Source organism: Diadema antillarum, unplaced genomic scaffold (genome assembly GCF_040938485.1).
Source record: "Diadema antillarum isolate AM-2024a unplaced genomic scaffold, OU_Dant_1.0 seq00000456_RagTag, whole genome shotgun sequence".
Classification (NCBI taxonomy): Eukaryota; Metazoa; Echinodermata; class Echinoidea; order Diadematoida; family Diadematidae; genus Diadema; species Diadema antillarum.
This window is the reverse complement of record NW_027271428.1, coordinates 141,800-156,983: the sequence shown is the minus strand read 5'-3', so window position 1 is coordinate 156,983 and position 15,184 is coordinate 141,800. Positions and strand designations below refer to the sequence as shown.

Genomic DNA, 15,184 nt, shown 5'->3' with positions numbered 1-15,184 from the left:
ATAGGATGCTATGTTATAGCCATTCACATTTTTCTCTGAATATTTTGTTTTTCCCAGATATTCCACTGAAAGACAGTGTGCACCGGAGCGTTGAACTTCAATTCTCAAAACGCAAGTTTTCTCTTGTAGGAAAATGGGAGAGGAGTCCCAGGGAGGCGGTATCCTCTTGCCACACACTCCCCGTTTTGTCGCTGGGTTTAATAGAAAATGAAATATTATTTCTAATACATTTGATATATGATTATATAGGGCCTCCCGAGAGAATCACACAACAATTAATTATCGACTTTAGTTTGTGTTGGGCTCTTTCTTAAACGTGAAGTAAGTAGACAGCAAAGTATTGTGATAAATTATTTGGATTGGAAGATATCCAAAAGTGTGCACCGCAGATCCAAGAATAAAATGCAAAAGATCCCTCGTGTGGGGAATTCGTAAGCATCTTTACATTTTTTTGAATCAGGAATTCAGACTTAGGATTATCGGTTGATGTTGTTGGAGGGGCAATTTAGTCTATCTTCATTTTTTTTTTAACCGTAAGACGAAAGTGAGAGAGTGTTTGTATTTTTAGAATGAAATCCAACGTGCAACTGGTGCACACAATATCGGTGGAATATTAATTGAAAACATTTAACTTTATTCTATCTCTTTTAATTTCATTTTGAACTTTTGTCTATTAACACAATGTTGCTTTTTTAATGTATGCACCCTACGTAAATGCAAGGACCCATTTGATAATCAGTCCTATATTAGCTACGGCTGAAAGGACATTCCTTCTGGGTGATATGTCTGTTATTTTGAAGGTTCCAATATAGAAAAAAAAAGTGAGTACTATATCGAATCTCCAGAATTACCAACTTTATTTCGTTTGCGCGGAATAACCACTGATCTCTATAAATATTTCCTGGAGATCAGTGGGAAAATGAACCTTTTTTTCTTTTTTTTTAAATCGAATTAACAAACCTTCAAAATGAACTCTTTCCTTCCTTCTCACGAGTAGGCCTAGATGTTTTATAAATGAAAAGAACTAATCTAAAATGTTTTTAGTGTGTAGCCTATGTGTGTATGTATGTGGGGGCGGGGGTCGTGTTCATGGTTGCTTGAGTCGATGGTCTATTTATCTGTTACTTTCATCATTATCATTTTTCATACAAGACAAAACCATAGAAGGGAGCGGGGTTGTACAGCCCCCCCCCCCCCCCCCCCCCCCCCCCCCCCCCCCCCAGCCCCCCGGCTCCAGCCACTCCCCGGTTCCGCGACCGAACAAACATCTCCCCATGTTCCGCGCGTATCGTCCTTGGCACCATAAAAAAAACTCCCATGCTCCCGTCCGCGACCAGTTATGCAAGGTGCTTACAGGTGCATACCGTACACCATTACCACTACCAGTACGGCGTACCACGTACCACCACCTTTCCGTAACAACCTGCGTACGTATCAGTACTGTATTACAGGAATCCGCCCCCTGAAGCGGAATCGAAACAACAGAAAATTCAGTGGGTGGAGGAGCAGTAGGAGGACACTCCTGGACAGTTTAGAAGAAATGAAGGTCCTGATCATATTCGCTACAGTCGTCGGTAAGAGGCTAAGATCCCATTAAGATTGTGTTTGATGTTTGATGTTAGGTCATGAGAAGTTTTAAAGGCTAAGTAAGAAGATTTGGAGTCTTGGAATTTTGGAAATCAAGAGCAGTCTCACAAAGTCTCAATTTTTGTTTTTGATCAGTGCGTAGGGTGGCTATGGTCACGCACGGGCGCCTGAGAGAACATGTAGAAAGTGTACGACTTGTGTCAAATGCGATCTCATTCTCAATGCTACTGCATGCCCTCTCCCACTCTGCACTGTCCCATGACTAGCGATGATAATGTATTAATGATACAAGTAGATGTATGCTTTGGATGTAAACATGTCTCTGAAATTGTGAAACATTTTCTTGAACCTTTCTGTCAGAATTATTCATGGATCAAATAGTAAGGAATGTTTGTGTGAAGGCTCTTTTACTTCTGAATTTGGAAGGGGACAGGCAGCCTCAACTAAATGAAACAATAGTGGTGGCTTAATTTTCCAAACTATTCATGATTCACATTCTTCGTTTTTATGCTTCCCCCACGAAGTGGTGCCGGAGGCATTATGTTTTCGGGTTGTCCGTCAGTCTTTCCGTCCGTCCTTCCGTCCGTCCGTCCGTAATGAATTTTGTGGACAGCGTAACTAAAAAACCTTTTGAGGTATCCTAATGAAACTTGGCATGTATGTGTATTAGGGGTGAAGTTGTGCCTATCAACTTTTGGGTGCACATGTTTAAGGTCAAAGGTCGAAGGGTCAAGGTCAAATGCTTACAATTTCACTATTTCCCCCATATCTATGCAATGCCTGAAGATATTTTCTTGAAAATTAGTGTATACATGTATTACCCAATTAAGATTCTCTAGTGAAAGTTTGGGGTCATGAGGTCAAAAGGTCAAAGGTCAAAAGGTCAATTAAAATGTTAAAATTTCACTTTTTCTCTATATCTTGGAAATTGTTCAAGGTATCTTCATGGAACATAGTATATACTGACTGGCAGTGGTTATATAGGGAATTTGGGGTTCATGGAGTCAAAGGTCAGGGGTCAAAGGTCAAGGGCAATACTTCAAAATTTTACTATTTTCCTTGAAATGTTTTATGCAATGCCAGCAGGATTATTTTTTAAAACTTGATGTATGCATGTATAACCCAATAGAGATTCTGTGGGATTTTTTTTTTTTTTGCCAAGAAGGTCAAAGGTCAAAGATCAAGTGAAAGTGCTGAACTTACTTCTTTCTCCATATCTTGGAAGTGGCTTTAGTCATCTTGAAACTTAGTACATATTTGTGTATGTTCTGCCTGACAGTGATTCTCTTATAAATCAAAGGCCAGATGAAAATGATAACAATTTACTGTTCAATACAGAAATTGCACTTTTTCTCCATACCTTGAAAATTACTCAGTGCATAAACTTATGAAAGGGTCAAAGTCAATTTAAAGTTCTTAAATCCCCAAATACATGCTTTCCTATTCATCCAATTAAACATAGCTCAAGGAAGGTGTGACAAACATGTCGTTTTAATATTTTGCCAATTTTGTGAAAATGAAATCACACATTGTCCACATGTACTACAGACCTATTAGGAGAATCATGCATTATGGCGGAGGCATACCAGTCGCCATAGCGACATTTCTAGTTTATTCTGTTCTCTGCATGAGTTATGTTATCTACTTGTAGACTCATTCAAACTGGGATTCAGTTTTCACTTGTAGTGAGGACTATTACTTTTGGAATGTAGCCTATTCTCTTTACTTTTTTCAAACCAACCAAAACTCCAATTTTAGGTGTGTGCTTGTGTGACACCAAGACTTGGCAGCGGGATGTTAACTATGGAAACCCAGACAACTGGTCCAGCGGCAAAGTGCCTTGTGCTTCAGACACCATCAAATTTCCTGAATCTGTGAGTTCAGTGTACTTTTTCCATGTCCCCCCCCCCCCCCCCCCACCAACGTTGTTGATTGTTTTGTTTTTGTATGCAGGAACTTTATGGCAGGGCAACAAATAATAGATGTGCAGTACAATCTGTCATGGAAAAAAGAAATCATTTCATTGGTTGCCCTTCTGCCTGTGACGCTTCAATTTTTTAATTTTTTTTTATTTTCAAAAAGTGCTCTTAATTCCTTCTGAATGAGCGAAGACAAGTTTTTTGCTTCTTTTTTGTGACTGTGATGATTTTATGCAGGTCATTATGAACATGTGTCTCAGATGATACATTATAATTCTCTGAAAAAAAAAGACCTATAGCCAGTTTATCTAATAGTTAATCATCACTAGTTGCTTGTGAGAATTCTTGCATATCTCAATTGAATTAAGTGCAGACATTTTCTCTCCTTCACCAAGGTGGGAAAAAGCCTCATGGAGTGTTGCACCGATAATATTTTCATTCTCTGGTCACATTCTTTTTTTTCATTGATAGACAGATGCCATTTTTTGTTATTTTTATGGGCCATTTGCTGATCAGATTTTGTTCACTTTAACTATGATCCTAAAAAATGCTCTCTATAGTAAAGAAAATGGATATAAACTTGGAAGTCCATGATAAAGCCCATATTTTTTTTAGGATGATGCACCAATACAGAAAATGGAACAGGGTGTACTGTAAAACGAGGAATTTGCGCGTGCTTTTTAATTTCGTGAATTTTGCGAGCGCCAAGATTCGCGAAATTAAAATGCACGCGAAAGTTCTTGTTTACACTATATGCATTGAATGCCAGTGGCACTTCGCGAAAATTTCATGCCACGAAAAAGGCTGTCAGCTCCAATTCGCGAAAATTTCATGCCGCAAATATATCATGTTTTACAGTATGCAATGAACAATTTGAACCATTATTAGTGCGGATACATGTATCTATAGATGAGTGGGCATAAATTCAAGAGAATGTATGTTGCAAGTTAATACATTTGATCTGGTATTGTTTGTTTCAGATGAGTGCAGTGTTCATGCAGACCAACACAACCCTTAGGGAGATTATACTTCCAATGAATGGCGCCCTCGTGCTGAACAATTACCTTCGACTGGCATTTTCAGATGATTCCGAGGCAGATCCAGAGTGTGTTGGAGAAGGTATGGAACATGGGATAGGATTACTTACAACAGTGATAACTGTACTAGTGTAAAGGAAGAACATAAAAAAGTTATGCATGAAATGGCAGTCTCTGAAATTTTATTGGTTGAGCATATTTGTTGAAATATGTTCTGGGAATAAGACTGGAAAGTATTTTTTTCTTAAATCTTATACTTCTCTCTTTGTTGTTTCTCTTCTTTTTGTTATAAGATGTGATGTGATTAAAACAGTTTTTGGTCATCTCTAGGCATGTTTTTGTTCACCTTAGTGTTTACTTTATGATGTTTTTATCTTTTTTTAAGATTAAAAAAATCCTAAAGAAGCTGCTACACCAACTTGTTTTCTTTGTCAAGGAAATTCAGCAAAACGTCAAGCAATGCAGTTATGTTTCTGGGTACCTGAAATATTGTGTGTGTATGTACCCTTCAACCACCAGAGCAAACATTCACCAGCAACACTCCAGAGAACTGGTTTGACCCGGTGAACTGGGCGGGGCCATCAGGTCCCATACCGGTGGACACAGAGAACGTGCCATGCCAGTTTGACAGGGTCGTGTTCCCCACCGACAAGCTCTTTTACGTCGGGGTCGATCTCAGCACCTCCATTGGCACCGTCAGCTTTTCTGGAGTGGTATGTCATTGCTTGATTTTGGTGACAGAAAGACTAGTTTGGTTTGGTGCATAACTTGTTCTGACTGTTCCTTTCTACCACTCATCTGATGATATTATGCAACCTTCTGATTATGTCTAAAGTCAAAGAGTAAACTGAGACATATCCACACAGCTGTCCAAGCCACAATTAGCAACCTCTGACCGTGATCAAAACTGCAGGCTTTTTACGCCCGCTGAAATTGTCAAAAGGAGGCGATTGATCGGCATGAGAAGGAAACATACAAGAATGAAAACTGGAATATATGTTACTCTGTGGCATTTTTTCATATAGAAAAAAAAAAGAATAACAATAGTTGAGAGAATTGTGGTGATATTTTACTGTTTTTCCCAGATTTGAACTGATTTCTTGAAGTGAAATTGTAAACCTTACAAGGGACCTTATACAGTTAAGGAAGTGCCACTTCTGATAGAATTGATACAGTCAGAGCATTAGGCCAACCAAAACTTTAGTTAGGTATCTTAGCAATTGATAATAATATAGTATGACACCACAAACAGTATAAAGTTTTGGTGAATAGCAAATCTTTGTGTTGACAGTTTAAAGGACGTTTCTTGTTCTTTGTTCTTCTGTTAGATTGAGGGTTGTCTCCTTTGAATTCAAATGCTAAGTGCTAGAGCATGACATGATCTTCCTACTCCTTTATTTTTGTTTGTTTGTTTGTTTGTTCCCTCCCAGGATTACTCTTCCACTAGCTCCTTTGCCAGTTTCATCAGCTCCCCACCTGGCCAGCAGCAGTTTTCTCTTTCCAACAACCCAATCATTACTCTCGTGAACACCCAGTGTGGGGACCTAACAGGATGCCAGTGTGGAAACGATGTGGAACCGGTAAGGGGTCATGCCTTAAATTTTGTCCTTGGCATATCCATGCCTTTCCTTTTTGCCGCTATCACTGACATTATGGAAGTTGCCAGTTATTGCCTCTCTAATTGACTTTTTTTTTTTTGTCTTGACTTTGTAAGTGTCATTGTCATTGACAGTGTGATTGACATTGCCATTTACATTGTAGGTTATGTTTTCACAGCATGTTATTGCCACTGTTATTGTCTACCTGTATGTTTTTAGCTGTCCTAGCATCTGCTTGATTCAGATCTGCCCCCAAGATAGTCTCTTCTGTTTAAGAAAACTTGTAATTGAAAATGGATAGACAGTTGCGAGCAATCTACTGTGGAAGAAAGATTGAGATTGTCAAAATTTCACTTATAGTTTTTGCAGGAATGCCATACTTGTGATAAGCCATGAGTCACTAAAGTTTGGTGTGTTTGTTTTTGAGAAAATTATTTTTGGCAGTCAAGAATCAGGGTACACGATTGTATCTTGAAAACAACTATCAAAGATTTAATGAGGGATACATCTCCCAATGAATGGTTAATGGGAAATATTACGTGACAGATGCCTTGTGAAATCCATTGTGATATGAAATTGTCATCACTTTCTCTGTGTGTGTGTGTGTGTGTGTCTGTTCAAATGATGACACAGACATGCTTATTGAAATGATTATATGCGCACATGTTTTCACTCTTTAATTTCCAGGTACGGACAAAGATATGTGGGTTAAGAAGTGGCAGCTGTCCGGCGATAGCGTGCAGGAATGCAGTCACTCCATCCGGAAGTTGCTGTCCTTTATGTGGTCAGTTTTGATTTTCACTAAACCACATTATACATGTGGTGATTGCTGAATTGTTTCTTCTGGCACTACTATCTATGGGAAGTACTTAGTCTGGTAAATCCAGTCACAGACAGATCTTAACTTTTAGAAGCATGTTAGCATTTATTATTAACCTCTGATTTTAATAGCTTCAGGCCTTGATGATATGAGAGACACTTGTAGCTTGTATTAAGACCATACAGCTTAGATTATACAAACTTTAAACATTGCCAAGCAGTACCTTTAAGTATTGTGCAGCTTCTATTTTATCTGGAAAAATTTTGTCGCATGTGACTATAGCGAATGTAAAAGCGGTTGATGTGAAAATGGCTGAAACTAATAAGAAGATAAAGGATCATGAAGCAGTTGATGAAACGAAATGATAATTTCAGCAAATTTCACTGACATACCGTACATTTGAAGAATTCAGTAAACGTGTTGACCTAGAATGCAGAGCGGGTGCTTTTGGTGCTTCCTCTGTAATAAGGTGACATAATGTAATGTTTGTTTCAGGTGCTCTCATCACTATGGACTACAATCCTCAGTCTTTTAACTATGAAGCCACAAAGAGCCAGATTGAGACCAAGTTTGGTTTGAGTTCATCCAGGGTGAGTTTTGTTGTGTTCTTTGCGACTTAATTGTGTTGCACCAAGAGAGGGTCCATTCTTTTGATTGCAGTAAACTCTTGTGTGCTTTGAGTACCGACTGGTGCAGAGAACCCTATAATGTTTATATGCACACTGCCTCCACAGTCCTTTGCACAGACAGGGCTAAGAAATAAACTCCGCATGGTTCTGAGCAGTCATTTGCTGTTTTGTTTTCCAGCCAAACAAAAGTATCCGTAGATTTTTTTTCTTTATTGAGTGCATGGTTTAGCTCCTTTCATTGATTTGTGATTAGTTTGTCATTTGTTGCACATTTTACATACCTTAATAGATATCACACCTATCAAGATTTATATAACAAGGACCTGAAGTGCCTATTTAATATGATGGAATGTCATTGTAAAAAGGTTAGATATAACAAAACCCTCCTATACAAGGTGATTGTGTCGATCCCAACTCGCTATATTTGTTTGTGTTTGTACCCCGAGAAACTTGATATGACAAGGTAAATGTTAATTTTTTGTAGGTCCTTGCTATGGTGAGGTTCCCTTGTATGTTGACATATTGGGGCATAGGAGTCTGTGACATATATTATGTCTGAGCACGACATCTTATGAGAAGGGGAAGTTGTACTGGCAGTACCCGGTTCAAAGGAAAGGGCAGGAGGGTAAAAAAATGTTTTGCTTTGTTTTGGAATATATTTTGCTGAATACGACCTATTTATGTCTCTCATGATCCTTGTGGCCATCAGAAGAAACGCCAAGCCACTGGAGAGGTCTCCATGTACATGTCAAAAACCAGCAGCAACAAGATCCAGATGGTCTTCACCGACAGCAACGCAGGGAGCAGCAGTGGTCAAGCAGCTGTCAGTCTGGCTCAAGACGTCCAGAGTGACCTTTCTGCGAGTAAGTGGTCTCTTTTTTTTTTCTTTTCTTTTCTTCTTCTTCATGTTTTGTTAGTTCCAATGTTGGCAACAGTTTCTAGACAGATATTGGACCTCCCATGAGCAAAGCATTTGGGAAATCTGATTGCAGCAGAATTTTGAGCAACAAAAGAGTTCCCCTTGCGCTCTTCCTGCAGTACAGAGATCCATATTATTTGTGTAATTTATGTAGTTTCTTTTATATCCTGTTATCATTGTCAAAATTTTGCCAAAGCCTTTGAAATGTTTTTTAATTTGCTTATCATAATTCAGAAAGTAAAAGTCATTGGTTCGGTCTTTCATCTCTGTCTCATTTAAATGACTTTTTACGACAGCGCTATGTTATTTTCCCAGTGAGTATTCCTTTTGACAGTCCCTACAGATTCCTTCTTGTAGCTGCCACCAATGCAAAGATACCAAAATTGATTTGAAACAGGTGATTCTGATTTTATAAGTATGGTATCTATACCACCATACCAGAGAATGAAATCCTCTTCGTATCTTTTGTCAAAGCTCTGAATATTCTGTCCTTTTTTTATTTTCTCCCACGCTCAGATGCTGATGACTACGGTGTCAGTAATGTCAACATGCAGAGTTCAGAGAAAGGCACTGGAGGGCTATCTGGAGGTGAGATTAAAACTCAGTGTCCAGAAATATGATACATCCTGTGTTAAGTCAATGAGGGATTCAGAATCTCGTTGTGTAGTGGGTTATTTTGTGTTGCATGTATATGTGAGGATCCCCCTCACCTTTCATTGTAGTAGTATTGACAGAACGTATAAATAAAGCACTGCAATCCAAGCTCTCTCCTTTTCAAAAAAAAAAAAAAATCATTTTCATTAGGCAGTGGATATATATTCGATGTAAGATCACCTGTGAATATATACTTCTAATTAATGAGAGATTGCAGTGAAGATAAAAAAATAAAGTCTTCTCTTGCATTTTGCTGAAGTATTGTACATGTGAATGCTCATGACATTTTGAAGTGGCCCATTAACTGAGAGAGTTTTCTTCAAAAGAGGAAATGTTACAATTCAAGATTTGATAACCAGCAAGGCTGCTTGTGCACATGCAGAAACTCTTAACTCATATGATTGGATAGAGTGATTTTAATATTCTTATCCATCCTATCTCAGGAGTCTCTGGTGGGGGTATTGCCGGCATCATCATCGGCCTGGTTGTGGTGGTCTGCATCTTCAGCACTCTCATCTTCTTCTTCTTGAGAAGAAAGTAAGTTTGATAATGGAAGATATTCTGTGTTCTGGTATTTTCTTCCATTTTTCCCCCAATGAAAGGTCACCTTGTGGGATCTTTCTTTTTCTTTTAACTGCAGTGATTGGGTGCTGATTTAGTGGCACCATAGTAGAAATTTTAAGTACATCTTTGAAAGTAGTTCTGTGCTGTCTTCAAGTTTGATTGCTCATATATTTGTTCTTTATATGATGTAATATGGTTGAATAACTGGTCCTCCTGTGTAAGGGTCCAGAGCTTTACCCATCATACTTTAATGCTCCCGGTTTTGAAAAGTATGTCAGCGAAGATTTAGGGAACAGAAAATGAATGGGATGACATATTGTCTCTGTGGTATTGTGCTTTATGTCGTAGGAAATATGTACAACATGGTGAAAATTCAGGTCCCAAAATTTTTTTCACTAAAGTTTATTGTGCAAAATTCCCTTCAATTACAACGATATTGAGATATAATGAAAGACAACTGCCAGTCCTGAGGACTTCGTTTAACCGGAGTTGCCTGAATAGGATTGAGGTTCCATATCACAATAGGTACAGAAAACTACAGCCATAGTATTCATGTAGACAAGAGAAGGGATATATATTTGAGTGACTTGACTGATCAGAACACAAAATAATCACATTTTGTGTTATTAGAGAGAAGCAAATTTACGATGCTGTTGCCATGACATTTTGTTGCACTTGTTTGTTTTCCTCCCAACAGCTCGTTTGGTGCCAAGGATGAGCCCCTCCACGCAGACATTGAGATGTCTCATAGCCTCCCTCCAGGCTTCATGCAGGAGATCTCCAACCCGGCCTATGACTCCTCGCTGAGGGGCTTTGACAATCCCATGTACACCACCACCAAGGTAACCGGAACCAACTGAACTTACTTCGCTCACTTAGGGGTGATCAATACACCCAGCTCTGAATGATGGTTCACGGTCAAACAAGTATGAGTTGCATTGGCCTTATCTTCTGATGGTGTAGATGTCATATGTGAGAAAGAGATGAAGAGGTCATACTCTATCACATCCTGTCCAGTGTGGTCTTGATAAAAATTTTCATAGGAAATATCAGCCAATAAAGGTGTAGTCCCCCCCCCCCCCCCCCCCCACATCATACACTGAATGGGCGCAGCCATGTTTTATTTTTGCCTCTATTTAATGGAGAGAAGTGTCATACATTATAAGGAGCCTTCTGTGAGTTTTTTTTTTCTAGGTACAAACAGTCTCCAAAGAATAAACACTTGCCAGAGAGATATCTTTAATGCTGGTACTTGTTTTGTTGTGACAGTGTTTGCGAAACTCTTGAGTATAGCATAAGCATGTTTTGCTCGTCCTCCAGGAAAACATCTATGCAAGTCCAGCGGAGGTGAAGGTGGAGCCGGTGGAGGCTGCCAAGCCGCGGTACGTCGTGGAAGAGAAGGGTGCCAACGAGGGTCCAAAGTGGGAGGAAGATGACAACCTCAAGGCCTTCTCCAATCCAATGTCTCCCGATAACGATGAGTCCATTGCCTGAACTGCTAGCAAGAGGATGGACAGTTTCCCGGACAACAGGACTTATTCACATGAGCATTTAGACTTCATATGATTGTGTGCTTACATTGAAATTGTGTGTTCATTTCTAGTTGCTTAACAATACTTTGTCTATGCATTCAGAAAGTGTGCCATGAAAAAAAAAAATGTGTGCTTGTCAAAGAAAGAGAGCCCTCTATTTTTACACATATTTAGACCAAACCTTTTAAAACAAAACTATACAGAGAGATATTTTAGTAATTTTTCACATGAAGTTTCCGTAAATTTTGTTTGCATCAAGTGCATCATATCACAAAGATTTTTAAGGTATTTATCACAAAGAATTTTAGTCTGAACAGAATAATCTATTGATAATTGCATCATGTTGAAATGTATATGTACATTGTACATGTATGACAAGGACCAAATGTAAAAGTTCTATTTGAGATGTGTTATTCTTACAGCAGTTATTCTTATGACTCGTATGTGGATGAATTGCTTGGTCTTACTGTGATAGAGGTGTGAGATATTAGAAGCAATGCCTTTTGCTGCATGCTGCTACATCATTCCCCTTCCATTAGTGCATAATTGGATATGAAAATGCTTTTAACATATCTGTTGTCAGAGTGACCAGAATTCCTAGACATTGTAGTAGTATATACTGGAATCTGTTTGACCAATCTTGTATTCAACCTTTTGATACTCTGTCTAGAAGTCATCCGTCAGCATGCTTTTTATGATCTTGTACAATCAATGAGACTGAAAGAAAAGAAAAGAAAATATTCTCAGTAAATGTACTTTTAAGATGTGTCTTGGTACATTTTTATACAATTAACATTTTTATAGTCCATGAATTTTTAACAATAAACTAGCTTGCATCAAAGTTTATTGGGTCACAAATGTTATACTTTGAAGAGAGTGATGTTGATGTGGCATTTAGTGCACTGGGCCAGGGGAGGGCACTATAATGTCAATTTGGTGTCTGTTGAGGGTGGCATTAGATTCTTGGATCCATGGTTTTTAATTGATGTACCCCGCTGGAGCAGAGCTTTGGCCCATCTTAGATGAAGGCACACAGTAGACAACGCTGAGAGCAATTTGATTATGGAAGATTTCCTCTCCATGAAGTAAATGTAGCGACTACGAATGTTATGAAGTTTCCTTGACGCATTTGCTGATATGTCACAATGTAGAATGCACACACTCTTACACAAATGCATATATACATTTGCATGTACATACAAACTAGCACATGACCAACATTTTATTCTCTTTTTTTTTGGGGGGGGGGGGGGGGTAGATGTGTATTTGCTCATTCAAAAGCAATTGATTAAGAGCAGCCATGCTAATGCTTGCGGGGCAGAGTGTAGGTTGATTCCAGAATTTACAGTATGTACATGCAAAATGTACATGTATTTTACAGTACATGTACCATTTGGGCAATATTTGGGGTATTACATGTAGAAGTACCTGTATGCTACTAAAATCATAATGGTCTAATGATGCGTTGTCAAAGAGATTTTTCTTCCACATGATTGTTGTCCAATGTGCGCACACATGCACAAATAACCATGTTTGTGGACACGCAATACATCAAAAACAAAAACAATAGCCAGCATCCATGTCTCGATACATGTGTGTGTGTGTGTGTGTGTGTCAGTGTGTGCGTGCGCATGTGTGTGTGTGTGTGTATGTGTTTTGTTGAGTGCTTTGACAAGCATCATCTTATGACGAAAATAACTTATACACTGTACATGTAATTTAGAACACTAAAAATGTTCCTTTTCCCTTTTATTTCTTTTAAATTTATTCATTTCTTCTTTTTTTTTTGGGGGGGGGGGGTGTAGGGGTGTCATCAAATCAAGATTGCTAACAGTGAAGGGTATATACAGTTTGTGAACCATATGTTTGATAAGTACATGTATTTGTATCTGTCAGATGCACTGCACAGCTGTGATGTAGAGGTTAGCTTTATTTCACCCCTCCTGGTACATGTAATGTATTCCAATGCTCTATTACTGTAAAAGTGGATATTTTTGCGCGACTAATTTTTCGCGCTTAGCCGGGCAAGAAGAGTTTTGCATGTTTTTGATTCCGCGGAATCAAGACATCACGCACAGGAACATATGGCAAGCAAAAATATTCGCGTGCTTTTATTTTCGCGCTAGTTTCTGGTTGCGCGAAATCCGCGAAAATTTCAACACCGCGAAAATTTCCACTTTTACAGTACCAGAAAATCAACAAGTGAAGAATGCTTTTATACAAATGATTAATTTATTACATAAAACATAAAACAAAATACATAGTCTGTATACCCTAGGTATCATTTAGACAATATTTACAATACAGTAAGTCTGGTGTCTGGTGAAGATAGAGAACAAGACACATGTTTATACAAAGCAAAGAAAATTGTTAGCAATGAAAGCAAATCAAAACTGAAGATTTGATTTCAGGGAAAATTTACCCTACAATTAAATAAAATTTCATGATAACAGAACAACGAAAGTTTCATTACAATTGGACAGAAAGAGCAATGGTATGAATTTTGCAATTTTCTGACACAACATATACTGTATATGCTACAATCATACATGCAAATAAAGTGATGCTCTTTTTTTTTTGGGGGGGGGGGGGGTCAAAAGCCAAGCAAATGTACCTCCCCATTCATGGAATATCACCTCTGTAAAAGTAGAAGGATCTTATATGAAGAATAATGTACTGCTAAAACTGTATCTCCATTTTGCATGTAAATTTTGAAGTTCCAGATGTCCTGATAAGAGACCAAATCTTGGATGTCTGCATTGCTCTTCTGACTTCTACAAACCCTTCCCCCTCCCCCCCCAAAAAAAAAAAAAACCACCCTAACCCCCCCCCCCCCCCATCCCCAACAACAACAAATCCTTTACGTCCCACGTTCAGCCCTAAAACAGAGGGATCAAACATCACCACTAAGTTTGTCAAATCTCCAGTGATGTCCAGCTGAAGTATTTGAAGGGAGATCCATAAGGCATTTCAAAATGGCAATGTTTACCAAGTATGCACATGAAACGGGCCAAAACTCTCACCATAATAAATATGAGAGAGTCCATGTTGATGCATAGCGTGTGTGTGTGTGTGACTTTTGTTGCAAGTGAGTAAACATTACCAACATCAATACAAGTTCCTGGGACACCTCTTGCAAAGGTCTTGATACAGTGGAAACTCGATATAAAGAGATCTGATATAATTTCTGATATAACAAACTGAACTTTCTTGTACCAATTAATTTATTTCCTTTGTTTTGTGTTGATTATCAACTACTGATACATGTATAACAAAATATCTGATCTAGAAAACAAACTGTCTTGGTCCCAAAGTATCTTGTTATACTGAGTTTCCACTGCACACAGTCTGACATGCAGCAATAGCCAAATGCAACTACAGTCAACCTCACCTAAGTCGATTTCAAAGGGACCAGGAGTAAATAGTTCTAACTTTGGTGAATTTTGACTCACACAGTAAAATTAACACACCTTCATATATATCAAGGGTAGAATTCCTCTTCGACTTAGCCAACTTCTGGCTTGTGCAAGGTGGACTTGGGTAATGTTGGCTTGAGCAGTGGCTTTTTTTTTTGGTTGTTGCTCTGGAATCTCTGTGATTGGATGTCAGACTATGTAATTTTCACACAAAATGGTTAACAGTACACTGTATTTGCTACTCAACATTCAATCATCATAATCATATGGCATGAAAACCGAGAGACTGACGTGACAAAACGTCTGTTTTTACTAGAACAGATATCTTCAACTGCAGACTATTCTTTCTGCCAGTGTGGGGCGAGGAAAGATGAACCTGAAGAGCATCAAAACATCTGGGTAAAGAACACTTGATACTGAGGCCTGTACTGAGGGTGTCCAATTATGTTCAATGACACAATCTTAGCTGTACTCTTAATAAGGAAAGTCAAATCCAGTCTTGGATGATG

At 38.6% G+C, this 15,184-nt stretch overlaps 1 protein-coding gene across 1 annotated transcript; it reads left to right on the top strand.

Annotated features, from left to right (window-relative positions):
* Window positions 1-1,498: 1,498 nt before the first annotated feature.
* Window positions 1,499-11,379, top strand: LOC139732932 (protein amnionless-like). Its single transcript, XM_071643768.1, has 12 exons — window positions 1,499-1,574; window positions 3,346-3,461; window positions 4,487-4,625; window positions 5,063-5,256; window positions 5,974-6,123; window positions 6,829-6,925; window positions 7,457-7,551; window positions 8,300-8,453; window positions 9,026-9,097; window positions 9,607-9,700; window positions 10,425-10,569; window positions 11,048-11,379. The coding sequence occupies exons 1-12, from the start codon at window positions 1,541-1,543 to the stop codon at window positions 11,219-11,221; spliced, it is 1,464 nt and encodes a 487-aa protein (XP_071499869.1). The 5' UTR covers window positions 1,499-1,540; the 3' UTR covers window positions 11,222-11,379.
* Window positions 11,380-15,184: the final 3,805 nt, after the last annotated feature.

Excerpts from the sequence above, each read along its gene's own strand:
- LOC139732932 (XM_071643768.1), top strand. The coding sequence starts at position 1,541 with ATGAAGGTCCTGATCATATTCGCTACAGTCGTCG. Across the intron at positions 8,454-9,025 it reads CCAGAGTGACCTTTCTGCGA|ATGCTGATGACTACGGTGTC; the intron begins GTAAGTGGTCTC and ends TCCCACGCTCAG. Across the intron at positions 10,570-11,047 it reads CCATGTACACCACCACCAAG|GAAAACATCTATGCAAGTCC; the intron begins GTAACCGGAACC and ends CTCGTCCTCCAG.